The following is a 19,480-nucleotide window of genomic DNA, read 5'->3' as shown; positions in this document are numbered from 1 at the left end:
GAAACTCTTGTGAGTGGGGATAGAGAACTCTTTTCCTCGTTCACTTTCCACCCATGAGACCTCAGAAATGCCAGTACTATGTCTGTATGAGACCTGGCAATTTGGAAGTTTGACGCCTGTATCAGGATGTCGTCTAAATAAGGGGCTACTGCTATGCCCCGCGGCCTTAGGACCGCCAGAAGTGACCCTAGAACCTTCGTGAAAATTCTTGGGGCTGTAGCTAATCCAAAGGGAAGAGCTACAAACTGGTAATGCCTGTCTAGAAAGGCAAACCTGAGAAACCGATGATGATCTTTGTGTATCGGAATGTGAAGGTAAGCATCCTTTAGATCCACTGTAGTCATATATTGACCCTCCTGGATCATAGGTAGGATGGTACGAATAGTTTCCATCTTGAATGATGGAACTCTGAGGAATTTGTTTTAGATCTTTAGGTCCAAAATTGGTCTGAATGTTCCCTCTTTCTTGGGAACCACAAACAGATTTGAGTAAAAACCCTGTCCTTGTTCCTCCTTTGGAACAGGATGGATCACTCCCATAACTAGGAGGTCTCTTACACAGTGTAAGAGTGCCTCTCTCTTTATCTGGTTTGCAGATAACTGTGAAAGGTGAAATCTCCCTATGGGGGGAGAAGCTTTGAAGTCCAGAAGATACCCCTGGGATATAATTTCCAACGCCCAGGGATCTGCCCCCCACTAGATCCGTTACCGGATAGGGGGCCGTTCTTTCATGCTGTCTTGGAGGCAGAAGCAGGTTTCTTAGCCTGCTTACCTTTGTTCCAGGTCTGGTTTGGCCTCCAAACCGCCTTGGACTGAGCAACAGTTCCCTCTTGTCTTGCATTAGAGGAGGTTTATGCCGCACTTGCCTTGGAGTTACGAAAGGCACGAAAATTAGACTGTTTGGCCCTGGATTTGGACCTGTCCTGAGGAAGGGCATGACCTTTACCTCCAGTGATATCAGCAATAATCTCCTTCAAACCAGGCCCGAATAAGGTCTGCCCCTTGAAGGGAATGTTAAGCAGCTTAGACTTTGAAGTCACGTCAGCTGACCATGATTTGAGCCATAGCGCTCTGCGCGCTTGTATAGCAAAACCAGAATTCTTAGCCGTTAGTTTAGTTAAATGAACAATGGCATTAGAAACAAAAGAATTGGCTAGCTTAAGTGCCCTAAGTTTGCCAAGTATGTCATCCAATGGAGTCGCTACCTGTAAGGCCTCTTCCAGAGACTCAAACCAGAACGCCGCAGCAGCAGTGACAGGGGGCAATGCATGCAAGTGGCTGAAGGATAAAACCTTGTTGACAAAATATTTTCTTAAGGTAACCTTCTAATTTTTTATCCATTGGATCTGAATAAGCACAACTGTCCTCGACAGGGATAGTAGTACGCTTTGCTAAAGTAGAAACTGCTCCCTCCCCCTTAGGGACTGTCTGCCATAAGTCCCGTGTGGTGGCATCTTTTGAAAACATTTTCTTAAAAATAGGAGGGGGAGAGAACGGCACACCTGGTCTATCCCATTCCTTATTAATAATTTCTGTAAACCTTTTAGGTATTGGAAAAACATCAGTACACACCGGTACTGCAAAGTATTTATCCAGTCTACACAATTTCTCTGGCACTGCAATTGTGTCACAGTCATTCAGAGCAGCTAAAACCTCTTTAAGTAACACGCGGAGGTGTTCAAGCTTAAATTTAAATGTAGAAATATCAGAATCAGGGATTCTCCCTGAATCAGAAACATCACCCACAGACTGAAGTTCTCCTTCCTCAGCTTCAGCATATTGTGAGGCAGTATCAGACATGGTTCTTAAAGCGTCAGTATGCTCTGCATTTCGTCTAACCCCAGAGCTATCTCGCTTACCTCTAAGTTCAGGTAGTCTGGCTAATACAGCTGACAGTGTATTATCAATGACTGCCGCCATGTCTTGTAAAGTAAACGCTATGGGTGCCCTTGATGTACTTGGCGCCATTTCAGCGTGAGTCCCTTGAGCGGGAGTCAAAGAATCTGACACGTGGGGAGAGTTAGTCGGCATAACTTCCCCCTCGCTAGATTCCTCTGGTGATAAATTTTTTAAAGACATAATATGATCTTTATTGCTTAGAGTGAAGTCAGTACAATTGGTACACATTCTAAGAGGGGGTTCCACCATGGCCTTTAAACATAATGAACAAGGAGTTTCCTCTATGTCAGACATGTTTATACAGACTAGCAATGAGACTAGCAAGCTTGGAAAACACTTTAATTCAAGCTAACAAGCAATATAAAAAAACGGTACTGTGCCTTTAAGAGAACAAATTTTGTCAAAATTTGAAAAAAAACAGTGAAAAAAGGCAGTTACACAAACAAAATTTTTACAGTGTATGTAATAAGCTAACAGAGCATTGCACCCACTTGCAAATGGATGATTAACCCCTTAGTTCAAAAAACGGATCAAAAAAACGACATAGACGTTTTTTAACAGTCCCAGCAAAGTGCCACAGCTTTACTGTGGCTCCTACCTTCCCCAATAAACGTTTTTATGCTCTTTAGAGATGTCCTGTAGCATGCAGGGTACTCCTGAGCAAAACTGGATGTCTCAGTCTGTAATTATAACTGCGCAAAAAAGCGCTAAAATAGGCCCCTCCCACTCATATTACAACAGTGGAAAGCCTCAGGAAACTGTTTCTAGGCAAAAATACAGCCAGCCATGTGGAAAAAATTAGGCCCCAATACATTTTATCACCAATCATATATAAAAAACGATTAAACATGCCAGCAAACGTTTTATATAGCATATCTATAAGGGTATTACCCCTGAGACTAAGCATGATACCAGTCGTTATTAAATCACTGTATTCAGGCTTAACTTACATTTATCAGGAAAACAGCAGCATTTTCTAGCATTTCCAATCCTAGAAAAAATCATAACTGCACATACCTGATAGCAGAATAAACTGCACGCCATTCTCCCTCTGAAGTTACCTCACTCCTCAGACATGTGTGAGAACAGCAATGGATCTTAGTTACAACCTGCTAAGATCATAGAAAACTCAGGCAGATTCTTCTTCTATCTCTGCCTGAGAAAGAATAGCACAACTCCGGTACTATTTAAAATAACAAACTTTTGATTGAAGTTAATAAACTAACTATTTTTCCCCACTTTCCTCTTACTACCTCCATGCGCGTTGAGAGTTGCAAGAGAATGACTGGGTATGGTAGTGAGGGGAGGAGCTATATAACAGCTTTGCTGTGGGTCCTCTTGCAACTTCCTGTTGGGAGTGAGAATATCCCATAAGTAATGGATGATCCGTGGACTGGATACACCTTACTAGAGAAAATCCTTTATAGTTAGCCAATATATGTGTCACTTTTATTTTTTATTTAGTTATCTGGCTAACACGGTACCAAGAAAACAACTGCCGTTGTGCTAGTATTTTTATAACTACTCATTTCATTAAGACAATATTAAGTTGCCTTTGGTAATGTTGCTGGCTGCTATAAAATGTTTCATTTGTTATGTCAAATACTAATATTAGTCATTGCTCAGCTACAGTTTCTATTGTTAAACTGTGTGAGCCTGCCCCTGCCATTAAGCAGATAATGCACGCAGTATGAGTCACTAGGCTGATAAACAATGTTCCTGCAAACTTATTGTTCTTGTTACATTTTACATATTAAGTTATTCATCAACTGCACTGTTATTCCTATAGCAGTCTGAGAGTGGAATGTCATGGCACAGATATATTCTGGCAGCTTGAAGTGATGTAACATACAATATGCAGAGGTTAGTGCTGTCTTATCTACTGTAAGTTACAACTGCATGATCTGCTGTATTTTTCAGAAATATAAATTCACTTAAATGTATAGGATGTATTTAATAAGCACTAATTATATGCAAAGTAAGTTTGTGACTAAGTAAGGGACAGAGTTAGGTCACATACTACTCATGATATTGACTAAAACCTAAAATATTTGGCAAAACATGGAAATGATCATAGAAAAAGCCTTGAGACATTGTTGAAAGTGTACTGAGGCAAATTTTTATATGCTGTTGGCCCAATATAACATCAGAGGACTCCGTTTCAAATAACTCATTGGTTGTCAAAGTAATAATGTACATTTCTACAGAAAAAGAGGGTTATACTAAGGTAGGAGTTGGGTCCTTAGGCTAAAGGAGTTTTACTTTGCAAAACTTCTACAAAGAAATTAAACTATATAGATAAAACAAAACCTCCATTGAGAACAAAACCTCCATTGAGAACAAATATTTTCTGAAGTATAAGCTGCTTTCCCAACTATTTATCATCCCCTACAGACAGATCCTGTTTTTAATAAAGTATTTTCTTATACCTCTTAAGTACCTCTTAAAGGTTTGTTAAAGTGAATGTAATGTGAGTATTTGTAAAAACCGGGCACTTTCTCATTAAACTTTACATTCACTTTAACATGATTACCTTGAGTAATAAAGGTTTATTTTGTATCATTAATTGATTAATAAAGTCTCCAAAAATTAAACTTTTATGAAGGGACAACCCCCAATCCAGATTAAAGACTTTAACTTCATTATCTCTCAAAACAACATTAGACAGGTTCAGCATCTACTCATGAAATGATATTCCCCTTGGTCCTCCCTGTTTGGTATCTTTATCTCCCTCTTAAGTCTCCTGGTTTCCCCCCTTTGGATAGAATTTAAAAAAAAAAAACAATAAAAACTAAATTTATGCTTACTTGATAAATTTATTCCAGCTATAACTCTTGAAAGCAGAACAGTAGGAGGAAATATGTATTCCAGGCAAACGGATCAAGGAGCTTAAGCATCTAAAATCTCTGCATACGAATCTCTGGACCTCTCAAAGCATCTGGGAAGCTTAAAGTTTAATCAAGAAGCCATTAGGTGTAACTCAGGAAGATCACACTTTTCTTGACTATTTTATTGAAGACATCTGTATAAAAAAAGACTATTCCCCTGTATAAAGGTATTAGCGACTGAGATAATCCGCTTTCTAGTTGGTCACGCCTGGAATATGAATTGTAAAAATTATGCAGGAATTGTTCTCTGCCCAATGGAGAATTTGAGACAACTCCTTCATCGTTAAAGAATTGTGAATTCTTCCATGATGACTGATTTATGTCACTGCCATGACATTGTCCGACTGATAGCGCAAGTGGGTCTCCTCCTTCAGAAGAGGCCAGCTATGAAGAGCCCTGAAGATTCCAACAAATGTATGGATAACCTCGCCTACTGAGGAGACCAAACTCCCAAAGCTCTCCTGAACCCCCATACTGCACCCCAACCTAGGAGATTTGCATATGTCATTATTGTCCAGGATGTATGAAGAAAGGAAACCTCTAGAGAAATGGACTGGTGATTTATCCACCATGAAGAGACCCTCTTGTTAGGATCTAATAGAATCTTTTTGGGCAAACTGATTGTAATCCTTGCACCATTGATTCAACATGCAAAGAAGTGGTCTCAAATTAAATCAAGTAAATTAAATGGCATCTGCAGCAATCATCAGACCGAACACTTCCATACAGAACGCTAGCGTAGGATTGAGAATCAACTGAAGCTTTTCACAAGTTGACTGTAGCTTCAGCTTCCTCTGTTCTGATTAAAGACAAGAGGGTTCCCATAACCTTTGGGAAAATTCTGGAAGCTACAGCCAGACCCAATGGTAAAGCTAAATACTTGAAATGCTTGCCCTGAAAGGCAAATCTGAGAAACTGATAATGCTTCTTGTGAATATATGAAGATAGGCAGAAATTTTTTTTCCAGATGCCCAAAACTTATACTGTTGGAAAGGTTAGGCGATTAGGTGCATGCCCCCTTTTCTCTATATTGTACATTGTAATTTTTAAATAAAGTTGTGCGGTAACGTCATCACGTCATTGCGCGTGACGTCACTTCATGAAACGTGAAGCCCCGGCAATGCCTGTCACTATACAGGCCAGATCCCCAGGGTGGGAGTCAGTGGGAGCCCCCAGATTGCCGTCAAGGTGGGTGAGTACTAGCGACTGGGACAATTTGCGATGGCTCAGAGCCGTCGCTAGCATTCAAAGGGTTAAAGGAATAGTCTAGTCAAAAGTAAACTTTCATGATTCAGATAGAGCAAGCAATTTTAAGCAAATTTCTAATTTACCCCATTATCAATTTTTATTCGTTCTTTTGGTATCTTTATTTTAAAAAGCAGAAATCTAAGCTTAAGAGCCGGCCCATTTTTGGTTCAGTCTTTGCGCAAAAGGCGACGCCGTGTCACACAGGGAATAGAAAGCTGTCCAAGTGTCTTGCTTTTCAATCTTTTCAACCTTGTGTACCTCCCAAAAAGAAAAGGATCCACAATAGTGCAATACATTCACAACCACTGTAGTCAAAAATAGTATACTCCCAGGGTTTAAGTGAAGAATGTGCGTTTATTAAAGCATCAACCTGACATCCATTTGGTACAGCTTACCAAACGTATTTAAAAGTTGAATAAAAAAGCGCAACGCGTTTCAGCTATACAAAGCCTTTTTTGAAGAGCACATAAAACCATATGTAACAAAATGTTATAGCCTAGTAATAGAATGAATCCTTTAAGTAGTATTTTTGACCCTAAAAGTAGGCAGGGTCAAGAATACTACTTAAAGGATTCATTCTATTGCTAGGCTATAACAGCTTGTTAAAAATGGTTTTATGTGCTCTTCAAAAAGGCTTTTATAGCTGAATATTTATGAAAAAAAATCTCTACAGTGCTGTATACATACTATAAAGTGCCCCATAGTGCCGACATGTCCCCTCATACACATAAGTCAACAAGGACTTAATATGTAAAGTGGTGTAAATACTGACTAATAAAATGTTTCCTGGCTATGATGTACTGTATATATTGTACCTACTAATAGCCTGTGGGCTATGAGAGTGCAAATGTGTATTAATGTAAAGTACTTACCTAAAACTCCACAAACTCCACTGTACTTACATAATGCTGTAATGACAGTTTCCAGTAAAGATTCCATCCAGTGCTTTGTACATCACAGTAGAGGATCACTATAAAGAGTATCTCAATGACCCAACAGGAGAAGGCTAGAGGGCTGGTCCCTGCGACACCAGTGGCAGGCATGCAACCATCTCCATCACTTGGAGTAATTGTGTCATTACCCTATACTCCAATCTTCCCTCTGTCTTTCTGTAGCAGCTCTCTGATGGAAGAAAAGGGCCTCAAATCATTATGAGTACCCCTCTTAACTAAGAATCTTAAATTAAGAGCACCTCAATTCTTCACATGCCTCCTCTGAGACAAAGATAAGACTGGCTAATCATTGAGGTGGGAGGGATAGGCCAGGAGTTGAATCTCAGAAGTAATAAACGTGTGGACTCTCTCCCCCTAGTTCTCTTTATCCTGTGAGGCTAACCTAAAGGAACCATAAGGGCACATGCTGTGGTTACAGTATAAAACCAGTCAAGGAAAATACATTCAGATGTGAATAGAGACAATGGAAGTCAACACCAACAACTACACCCCTCCAACCACTTGTTTATTACAAGGATTTCAAATGTCTTTAGATTTTTGATTGGTAAATTGCAAAACTTTCTAGATAAATGAGTGATTGGCATGGTTTGAGCTAATATTTATTAAAACCAACATGAACTATCAAGAAGTATTGTGGATTGACATAGAAACATAGATTTTGAGAGAAAAAAAAATCTACCAATGATATATTTTACAAATGACTCCAAGTAAGGTCAAAATACTCTCCTTATGTTCATAAGCAACCAAAATGTTTCCAAAGAAGCAAATAAAACAGTAAACTAAACAAGGATCTGTTATGTGTACATATATAAACATTACATTTATTTAATTCCTATTCCAACCCTCCTGCTCTCAAAACAAAAAGTATTCCACAGAAAATTAACCCTGTTACAGGAAAGCCACAAACAACGATCTATCTTTTAATAAAAATCACTGCAATTTTTGTCACCATATTTGTGAAACACTAGAACTACAGAACAATCTGTTACAGGAATTCCATCAAGCATCACAACCAAAGCAACTACTTCACCCTATATGGACATCAGTCCATTTATAATATTATTATCACTATATCCCTTTCCTATATGCACTTAATCACATAAGTGAGTGCTGGACCTATTTTTTACTTTTTATTATTAAAACAATACATTTCACTCAGTTACTGAAAACATTTTAAAAACAAATTATGAACTAGGAAGGATCGGGGCGGTGAAAATGACACTGCTACCGAAAATCCTTTATATCTTGCAAACAGTCCCAATACCCCTACCGAACACAATCCTACCAAAATTACAGTCCATAATAAACTCATATATATGGAAACAAAAACCCCAGAGAATCCCAAAATCAACACTCTACAGGCATCCTGATCAGGGAGGTCTGGGAGTACCCAATCTTCAAGATTACAGGACAGCAATTTATCTCTCAAGAATAGTAGACTGGTGCTCTTATGAGGAACACCACCATAAATAATGGGTTCAACTAGAGCACGATTTATGTAATTTTCCCCAACTTGGCTCCCTTTGCTGGCTAGAAGGCCCTCACGATACCCTCATACATAACAATAACCCTATCATTATAGAAACCCTAAAAGTTTGGAAAGAGCTACTTAAATTTTTTTTTATATTTCTTCAATGCCTTCCCCTTTAACTCCAATCCTCTACAATAACATTTTTCAACCCGGTACCAATACTATACCACAAGGCCCAAAAGATATACATCTTTTCCTCCTGACTTACATGCTAGTAGAGGACAATAACCTACTACCTAAACATAATATTGAACACTTAGGAGACGGATTCTTTACTAGCTGGCTCGGTTACCATCAACTCAACCATTTTATACTCTCCTCCCCGAAAACGAAACTTACTAGAACCCTGACCCCATTTGAAAAACTATGCAGTTCAGCTTCCCCAATTCACCACATAGTCTCACTGACGTACAAATTAATAAACAAACCCAAAGCTGACAACCTCCCCTCCTTCACCAAGTCTTGGGATAAAGAATTACCCTTCTTAATACCAATCAGAGACTGGAATAGGATTTTTATAAATGTACACAAATCAGCTCATTCATCCAAACCGTTAGAAACTAATATTAAATTAATGACCAGATGGTACCTAACACCACAAAGATTGAAATACATATTCCCGAACTCATCCAACCGCTGCTGGAGATCATGTACACAAGAGGGAACATTATACCATATCTGGTGGTCTTGCCCTAAATTACAGCCCTTTTGGGAGGCAGTAACACAGTATATACAACAAACCTTAGGAACTCCCATGCCACTAATATTTTTATTCCACCTCTATCCAAAGCTCCAGTCTAAAGCTCATAGAAAACTATGCCAGCTTATGATCAATAGTGCAAATCCAAATATGGAAACAAGAAATACACAAAAACCTTAAATTAGAGAGATATCACTATCTGTTATCCAACACCTTAGATGTTTTCTACGAAATAGTGTTTTTATGTGAATCTCGAACCCTACCATAAAGTTACAGTTCCAATTGAACAACTAAGGCCATGCCTTTAAACTTAATCTAAACATATTGACATTTTGGGGGGGCCTGGGGTTTAACTCATTTAATACAGACAAAGCCTTACACTCTTCTTACTAGGTCTGGTGTATTCACTCTCACAAACTTTGTTATTTTGTTGTTTGTTTGTTTATTCATGTTATATTATTATTCATTGTTATTTAACGTAAATCTATGGTACTATTGTAGAGACTTTTTACAGACCTACTCATTATGGGTAGTCCGGATTGAATACTTTAAAAATCATTGCCACTAATCCATAAGGACAATATAAGAACATGGACATTCTGGATTTTTTGGCAAATACTATGGAGCCTCTATTGTCTAAATTGTAAAAGCTTTTGTTACTGACATGTTTATTCCAAATAAAAATTATTTAACAAAAAAAACAAAAAAACAAATTATGAAATATTTCATACAAGAAATGCAGAATTTAATATGTACATCTTTTTGTGTGGTTTTGGGTATACATTGTCTGTCCCTCTCTCTCTCTCAAATATTTCTCTCTCTTTTGTACTCAGAATCCTACATTATCTAATCATTTGTCCTATAAACACTCCATTATGTTTAGCTTGGTAATTGTACATTCTATAAAACGGATTCATTCAGAGCTAAAGAATCTCTGGAAAGCTTCTATTTTAATAGCAAGTGTAAGTCCAATAAAAAAAAAAGAAAGAGTATAACTATATTAATTGATAAAGCTAACAAGCGAGATGATGTCAGTCATGAAGACTAGTGCTCTTCCTATGTTTTTACTGTAGTTCATGTTGTGTTGCAATAAGGTTTGTGACCTTTACCATGTTTGAGTCATATAAAACTATGTTTCACAGAGGTGTTATTTATAAATAGGGAAGGAAAAGAGGTCTTACAAATCTAGAGAAAGAAACAATATGCACTGTTAAAATATATTGTATAAATAAAATAGGCAGAATATAGAAAGATCTTTTCTGTAACAGTTGAATGAACTAAAGAAATAGGAGAAGCAATATAGCATGCTTTTATTTTTCCATAAGAGATACCTCATATATGTGGTTTGCATAATTTTAGCCTAAATAAAGTAGCCTGAGATATGTGCGCATTTGATCAAAAACATTCATTTTTTCAGAGTAACAACCTGAGAAGTGAGAAGATAAAGGATGATATAAGTAAATTACCTCTAATCGCTGTATCCTTCCCTTGAAGAACATAAATAATGAAGAGTTTGGGTAAGCAGATTCCTTCTTGAGAAGAATTTCTTTTGCCTCTTGCAGACCAGCTTGGTTATCACTGCCATCAAGTGCAAAAAAAGGTCGGACTACAGTGTGGTACCACAGTAAGGCTAACCTAAAGGAACCATAAGAACACATGTTGTGATTACAGAATAAAAGCAGTCATGGAAAATACATTCAGAATGAAGATGTGAAAAAAAGACAATGGAAATCAGCACCAACTACATCACATCAATCACTTATTCCTTACAAGGATTTGAAATGTGTTTAGAATATCAAGAAAGATTGTGCATTGACATAGAAACATAGATTTTGATGGCAGATAAGAAGCAGAACGCTCTTCTAGTTTGCCCATTCCTAAAGGGAAAGTAAAGCCAAAATAAAAGTTTCATGCTTTTTTTAAACAACTTTGAATGTGCATAGTTTTATTGGTATCTGTTGTTAAAGTGTAAAGTTAGGTAGGCAGGGGCTCAGGAGCATCAACACACTACTGGGAGCTAGCTGAGCATATATGGTGAGCCAATGAAAAAAGCATAAATGTGCAGCTACCAAACACTACCTGCTGCTTTTGAGCCTACCAAGCTATGCTTTTCAACAAAGCATACCAATAGAACAAAGCAAATTTGATAATAGAATTGGAAACGTGTTTAAGATTATATGCTCTGAATCATGACAGTTGAATTTTGACTTTACCGTTTCTTTAACACAGCCCTAGGCACATCACAGGTATTCTTGAATTCTCTTGCAGTATTTCTCCATACTACCGCAAAATGAATCCATTCCATGAGTCTACCACCCTTCTAAAAAACACACACACTACCCTCAAACCAGAGTTTATGACCTCATTCTGTTGATGCTCTTTTTTTGAAAAATGTTTTTAGTCCCAGCTTTATGAAATCCCTTAATATACTTGAATATCACTTTTCTCACTTCCCTCCTCTAAGATGTACATTTTAAAGGGCCACTAAACCCAGAATCTTTCTTTCATGATTCAGATAGAGAATAGAAATGTAAACAACATTACAATTTACTTCCATTATTTATTTTGCTTCATTTTTTAAATATCCTCAGTTGAAAAAAAAGCAATGCACATGGTGAGCCAATCACACAATGCTTCTATGTGCAGCAACCAATCAGCAGCTAGTGAGCATATCTAGATATGCTTTTCATCAAAGAATATCGTGAGAATAAAACAAATTAGATAATATAAGTAAATTAGAAAGATGTTTAAAATTGCATTCTCTTTCTAAATCATAAAAGAAAAAATGTGGCTGGCATGTCCCTTTAAGGTCATAAAGTATTATTGTTTAGATGATATACCATTTTAGTAGACTTCTTTTGAATTATTTCTAGTTTATTTATATCCTTCTTGAGATATGATCTCTACAACAATACACACTATTGTAGACTATATAGTATTAATTAGGAGATTAAGCACTGCTTGGTTTGAATCATATCAAGTCAAATTCAATGTTCCATACAATGTTCAAAACACCTTCCTTGTACTAATCATCTCCTAAATGTCTTGTATATTGGTCATCCACATCTACGTAAAGATTGGTTAATTTTTACTCTCATCTGAAATTCGCTTACAATCCAGACCTGATTTTAATACATGTAAAGTTTACCATCACTTTAATATATCCTAGTATTATGTTCTCACATACCATAAGTTCTGCAAATATTCTTTTTGACTACTTAATCAATAATTTTCTTGGCATATAACTTCTCATCTCTTTACCTTCCAATCAGTCCTAGATGTGTATGTTCTCATCTAAATCTTTCCTCCCACTCTTTTGAAAGTAATCATTTGATTTACATTTAGTTATTCATAATTAAGAAAAAATGTCCGCCTTTCTGTCAAGATTATTAATCCAAGGGCTTTACTTATCAGTTTTCTGCTCTTTTACTGTTATCCTAAAATATACTGGTTCATACTCAGAAATGTAAATAGCTTGCTTATAATTTCCTTATAACAAAGGGTCATGGAATAGCTAAGTTATTTACGAGAGATGGCTTACATTTGGATGCTAAAGGAACACGGTGGGCGAGATTACATATACGGCGCAGGCTTCAGCGCAAGAGCTGAAGCCTGAGCTGCCCGTAATTTCACCTCGCACATCAGGATTTTACATAAACCCCGCAGGAAGTTCATAAAGTACCGTAAGTCGGATAAAGTAGCGATGTCCAGAAATGAGCGTAAAACATAATTTATGTAAGAACTTACCTGATAAATTCATTTCTTTCATATTAGCAAGAGTCCATGAGCTAGTGACGTATGGGATATACATTCCTACCAGGAGGGGCAAAGTTTCCCAAACCTTAAAATGCCTATAAATACACCCCTGACCACACCCACAATTCAGTTTAACGAATAGCCAAGAAGTGGGGTGATAAGAAAGGAGCGAAAGCATCAAAAAATAAGGAATTGGAATAATTGTGCTTTATACAAAAAATCATAACCACCACAAAAAAGGGTGGGCCTCATGGACTCTTGCTAATATGAAATAAATGAATTTATCAGGTAAGTTCTTACATAAATTATGTTTTCTTTCATGTAATTAGCAAGAGTCCATGAGCTAGTGACGTATGGGATAGCAAATACCCAAGATGTGGAACTTCCACGCAAGAGTCACTAGAGAGGGAGGGATAAAATAAAGACAGCCAATTCCGCTGAAAAATTAATCCACTACCCAAATCAAAAAAGTTTCAATTTTTATAATGAAAAAAACTGAAATTATAAGCAGAAGAATCAAACTGAAACAGCTGCCTGAAGTACCATTCTACCAAAACTGCTTCTAAAGAAGAGAAAACATCAAAATGGTAGAACATAGTAAAAGTATGCAAAGAAGACCAAGTTATTGCTTTGCAAATCTGATCAACAGAAGCTTCATTCTTAAAAAGCCCAGGAAGTAAAAACTTACCTAGTAGAATGAGCCGTAATCCTCCGAGGCGGGAATCCACCCGACTCCAAATAAGCATGATGAATCAAAAGTTCAAGCAAGATGCCAAATAAATGGCAGAAGCCTTTTGACCTTCCTAAAACCAGAAAAGATAAAAAATAGACTAGAAGTCTATCTGAAATCTGAATAGCTTCAACATAGAATTTCAAAAACTCTTACCATATCCAAAGAAAGTAAGAATCTCACCAAAGAAGGTTTAGGAAAACAATAATTCCTCCCTAATGTTTGTTAGAATTTACAACTTTAGGTAAGAATTGAAATGAGGACAGCAAAAACCACCTTATCCTGATGAAAAAAATCAGAAAAAAAAGAGATTCACAAGAAAGAACAGATAATTCAAAAACTGTTCTAGCTGAAGAGATGAAAGTAATTAATGTCCAGAGCAAGCATATGCTCAAATAGAAGAGCCTGAAAAGCCTTCAGAACCAAATTAAGACTCCAAGGAGGAGAAATTGGCTCAATGACAGGTTTGATACGAATCAAAACCTGAACAAAATGATGAATATCAGGAAGTAACACTGCCTTATCCTGATGAAAAATCAGAAAAGGATATTCACAAAAAAGAGCAGATAACTCAAAAACTCTTCTAGCAGAAGAAATAACCAAAAGGAACAATACTTTTCCAAGAAAGTAATTTAATGTTCAGAAAATGCATAGTTTCCAACGGAGGAGCCTGTAAAGCCCTCAGCACCAAATTGAGACTCCAAAGAGGAGAGATTGAATTAATGACAGGCTTGATACGGACCAAAGCCTGTACAAAACAATGAATATCAGGATGATTAGCAATCTTTCTGTGAAAAAAGAACAGAAAGAGTAGAGATTTGTCCTATCAAATAACTGAAGACAAAACCTTATCCAAACCAACCAGAAAAAATAATAAAATTCTATGAATTTTAAAAGAATGCCAAGAAAAGTAGGTCTTCCAGACTCAATAATAAATATTTCTAAAGACAGATTTACGAGCCTGAAACATAGTAGTAATCAATGAGTCAGAGAAACCTCTATGACTAAAAATCAAGCGTTCAATTTCCATCCCTTCAAATTTAATGATTTGAGATCCTGATGGAAAAAATGGGCCTTGAGAAAGAAGGTCTGGTTTAAACAGAAGTGTCCAAGGTTGGCAACTGGCCATCCGAATGAGATCCGCATACCAAAACCTGAGAGGCCATGCTGGAGCCACCAGCAGAACAAACAAATACTCCATAAGAATTTTGGAAATTACTTTGGAAGAAGAACTAGAGGCGGAAAGAAATAGGCAAAAAGATAATTCCAAAGAAATGTCAATGCATACACTACTTCCGCCTGAGGATCCCCGGACCTGAATAGGCCCCTGGGAAGTTCTTTATTCAGATGAGATGCCAACAAATCTATTTCTAGAAATGCTCACATCTGAAAAATTGAAAAACATATCTGGGAATGAAAGACCATTCTCCCGGATGTAAAGTTTGATTAACAGAGATAATCTGTTTCCCAAATATCTATACCTGGGAAAAAACCCACAGAATTTAGATAGGAGCTGGATTTAGCCCAAGCTAATATCCGAGACACTTCTGTCACAGCCTAAGGACTGATAGTCCTACCCTGATGATTGACATACACCATAGTTGTGATATTGTCTGAAAAACAATAAACGTCTCTTCTTCAAAAAGAAACTAACTGAAAAACTCTGAGAATGCACAGAGTTCTAAAATATCAAATGGTAATCTCGCCTCCTGAGATTTCCAAACCCCTTGTGCTGACAGAGATCCTCAGACAGCCTCCCAACCAAAAAGACTCACATCTGTAGAGATCATGGTCCAGGTTAAAAGAAACGAAGAGACCTGTAGAACTAAATGATGGTGATCTTAACCACCAAATCAAGAGAGATAAATATTAGGATTCGAAGATTAAAAATGCGAAATCCTAGAATCCCTGCACCATAATTCAGCATAAAAGACTGGAAAGGGTCTTTCTATTGAAAATGAGCAAAGGGAATTGAATCCAATGCTGTGGCCATAAGACCTAAAACTTCTATGCATATATAGCAACTGAAGGAAATAATAGAGACTAAAGGTACCGACAGACGGAACCCAATAAAATTGTCCCTTGTCTGATAGAGACAAAGACAGTGACACAAACTATCTGGAAACCTAAAAAAGGTGACCCTTGTGTGAGGAATCAAGAGCTTTTGAAAAAAAGATCCTCTAACTATGTCCTGGAAGAACAAAGTGAATCATATGAGATTCCGAATCCTCAGAAAATAATCTGAATGAAAAGAGAAAAATGAAAATATGCATTTATTGTATCTAATGAAAACAAATAATGCTATCACTGACCAAAAAAAGGCAGAATAGTTTGAATAAAACTCCAAAACCCAGTTCCTAAAAATGGAACTGGAAGAAATACCCCAGAAGATTCCAGGTCTGAGCTGCGCTCGAACCCCACGGGTGATCAGCCATGCTTCAACAGTACCCAAAATATATAGGACCGAAACACACTTAAGAAAGTGTTAGCCTTACTGGAATAAAATCAAAGAAATTTGGACCGAATAGAACCAAATAAATTTCAAAAAAGTCTTAACCTGCCCCTTACCAGCCAAGCTGGAATACGGCACGTACATCGCAATTTTAGGGAGCTGATTTCGAACTGAAAAATTTCCAATTAAAAACATGTTACTTGGGAAAGAATTCAGGAATTCGTTCCTTAATAAGAACAACCAAACTAATATAAGCTTAAAGTTTTAGTCTTAGAACTCAATCTTGAAGCCCAGAGTAACAGTTTAAGAATTGAATCCAATTACAAAACAAATAATTGATTATCTTAAAACAAAAGAAATATGGATTTTTAGAAATCACAAAATTCTTCTAGCAAAAACAGCTAAAGACATAGATTAAACCTCATTTGCGAAAATATTCAATAAAATGAAGACACAAATGAAATTATTAGCATGATAGTCCAGTTAAAGGACCAGTCAATACACTGGACTTGCATAATCAACAAATGCAAAACAACAAGACAAATGCAACAGCACCCAAATAAATCACAGGTCCAAGAAAAGTACCTGAAACTAAATAATTTTCCATAAATAAGATACAACCATCTAAAGGAAAATAAATACTATTTTGCTATAGAAAGGATAGCATAATTAGTAGGAGTAGAGATAGCCCCAATAAATTGGAGAACCCTCCAAATTGAATTTAACTGCAAAGAATATAGTTTAAAACCTTTGAAGAAGGAATAAAAGAAAATTCTCAGCCTATTCCATTCCCTAGTATGAGGAACTGGAAAAAACCTCTGAAAACACAGAAGAATAAATAAGCAAAAATAGTGTTAGCTAGTCTTGAAAAAGAACTAGTTACCTTAATATCCAAAATAATCAACACCTTTTCAACAAAGAACAAATGTACTTTAATAAAAAAAAAAAAAAAAAAAGTAGATTTGTTAGTGTCAATATCTGATGAAGAAAATTCTGAATGAGAAAAAAACATCATCAGAGAAGGATAAATCAGTATGTTGTTGGTCATTTGAAACTTCAATAATTAAAAAAGAAGTTTGAAAAAGACCTAAAAATTTTATTAGAAGGCACGATGTCAGACAAAGCCTTTAAAATAGAATCAGAAAAATATTCTTATAAATCTTCTAAATATTTCTTGTACATAAGATGTAAAAAGAATAGCAATATATAAAGCATAAATACTAATGGATTCTGCATGTAAAAGTTTATCATGATAACTTATTACAAACCATAGCTAAAGATAAACATTCATAACATTTAAAATAAATGAACTTAGCTTTGGTAGGACTGAACTCAGTCAACAGGAATCCCTTAGATCATTTTTCATTTTGAAAACAGGAACAGTGAAATCTTGCAATATGTAATAGAAAAAAAACAATATTTAAAGCAAAATGATCAAATTCCTTAAATGACAGTTTCAGGAATGGGAAAAGAATGCAAAATAATAAGCTTCTAGAAACCAGAAGCAATAAAAAAGTGAAGTTTAAATAATGTGAGGAAAAAAAGTGGAACAAAAAATACGCCCACATCTTTTGGCGCCAAATATGACGCCCACATTATTGGCGCTAAATACAACGCCCATATTTTTGGCGCCAAGTATGACGCCACAACCTCTGACGCCAGAACTGACGCCCACATCTTTTGGCGCAAAAAAATGTCTGAATACACATGCGTCAAAAATGACGTTTAACAGAATACAACTTCCAGCGTCAATAACGGCGCCGAAAATGACGAAATTTTTGCGCCAAAAAAGTCAGCGCCAAGAATGACGCAATAAAAAGAAACATTTTCTGCGCCCGCGAGCCTAACAGCACACATAGGGAAAAATGATCAATTGAAAATTTTCAAGGTAAAGAAAAATAAATTGAATTAAAATGCATTATCCCAAATAATGAAACTGACAGTCTGGATTTTAAAGGAATACTGATTATCCTGAATCATGGCAAATATAAGTTTAAAGACATATATTTAGAACTTTACATAGAAAGTGCTCAACCATAGCTTAGAGTGTCATAATAAAATAAGACTTACTTACCCTAAGACACTCATCTACATATAGTAGACAGCCAAACCAGTACTGAAACGAGAATCAGTAGAGGTAATGGTATATAAGAGTATATCGTCGATCTGAAAAGGGAGGTAAGAGATGAATCTCTACGACCGATAACAGAGAACCTATGAAATAGATCCCGTAGAAGGAGACCATTGAATTCAAATAGGCAATACTCTCTTCACATCCCTCTGACATTCACTGCACTCTGAGAGGAAAACCGGGCTCCAGCCTGCTGCGAAGCGCATATCAACGTAGAATCTAGCACAAACTTACTTCACCACCTCCATGGGAGGCAAAGTTTGTAAAACCGAAGTGTGGTGAGGGGTGTATTTATAGGCATTTTAAGGTTTGGGAAACTTTGCCCCTCCTGGTAGGAATGTATATCCCATACGTCACTAGCTCATGGACTCTTGCTAATTATATGAAAGAAATATAAATTTCTGGAGTCGCCAGTGACTTAGGTCACTTAAGAAACTGCCGGCGTCTAAGAAAATAAAAAAAAACATAAAATCTCCCGTAAAAGTCTAACACGTCTCCCAAAAATAAACCCGACAGGTAAAACCCAAATTCAAATCAGCCAATAGGATGAGAGCTACTGAAATCTTATTGGCTGATTTGAACAGCCAATAGGATTTCAGTAGCTCTCATCCTATTGGCTGATTTGTATTTGAAGAATAATTTTTAATCGCGTACCTTGAATTTACAATTCAGTGTACGGCGGCGATCATACGAAGAGGATCCTCCACGCACCATGGCTCCACGGTCGCCGGCCTTCAGTTCTGCGGTCCTGGATAAAGATAGAATTTATAGAAGAGGTCGCCGCTTGGAAGAAGACTTCACCGCCGGACTTCAGGAACCGTGAGTACCTATCTGGGGGTTAGAGTTAGGCTTTTTTTTTTTTTTTTTTTTTTTTTAAGATTAGGGTTATGGGCACTCTTAAAAGAGCTGAATGCCCTTTTAAGGGGAGTAAAAGAGCTGAATGCCTTTTTAAGGTCAATGCCCATACAAATGCCCCTTTATGGGTCAATAGGTAGTTTAGTTTTTTTTAGTGTTAGGGGTTTTTTATTTTGGGGGGTTTGGTATTTTTTTTAAGGAAAAGAGCTGTTTAACTTAGGGCAATGCCCTACAAAAGGTCCTTTTAAGGGGGCTATTGGTAGTTTAGTATTAGATTAGGGGTTTTTTTGGGGGGGGGCTTTTTTATTTTCATAGGGATTAGGTATCATTTTTTTTGT

General features: G+C 36.8%; 1 protein-coding gene across 2 annotated transcripts in view; it reads right to left on the bottom strand.

Annotated features, from left to right (window-relative positions):
• TTC39C (tetratricopeptide repeat domain 39C) overlaps positions 1-19,480 on the bottom strand; it is a 317,517-nt gene that overhangs the window by 60,352 nt on the left and 237,685 nt on the right. For both annotated transcript variants that reach the window (XM_053714981.1, XM_053714982.1), the window contains one exon: positions 10,685-10,853. In XM_053714981.1, coding sequence (XP_053570956.1) covers positions 10,685-10,853 — 169 coding nt within the window. The remainder of the gene's footprint in view (positions 1-10,684; positions 10,854-19,480) is intronic.

The sequence above is a fragment of the Bombina bombina genome, chromosome 5 (assembly GCF_027579735.1).
Source record: "Bombina bombina isolate aBomBom1 chromosome 5, aBomBom1.pri, whole genome shotgun sequence".
Taxonomy (NCBI): Eukaryota; Metazoa; Chordata; class Amphibia; order Anura; family Bombinatoridae; genus Bombina; species Bombina bombina.
This window is presented reverse-complemented; position numbering and strand designations above follow the sequence as displayed.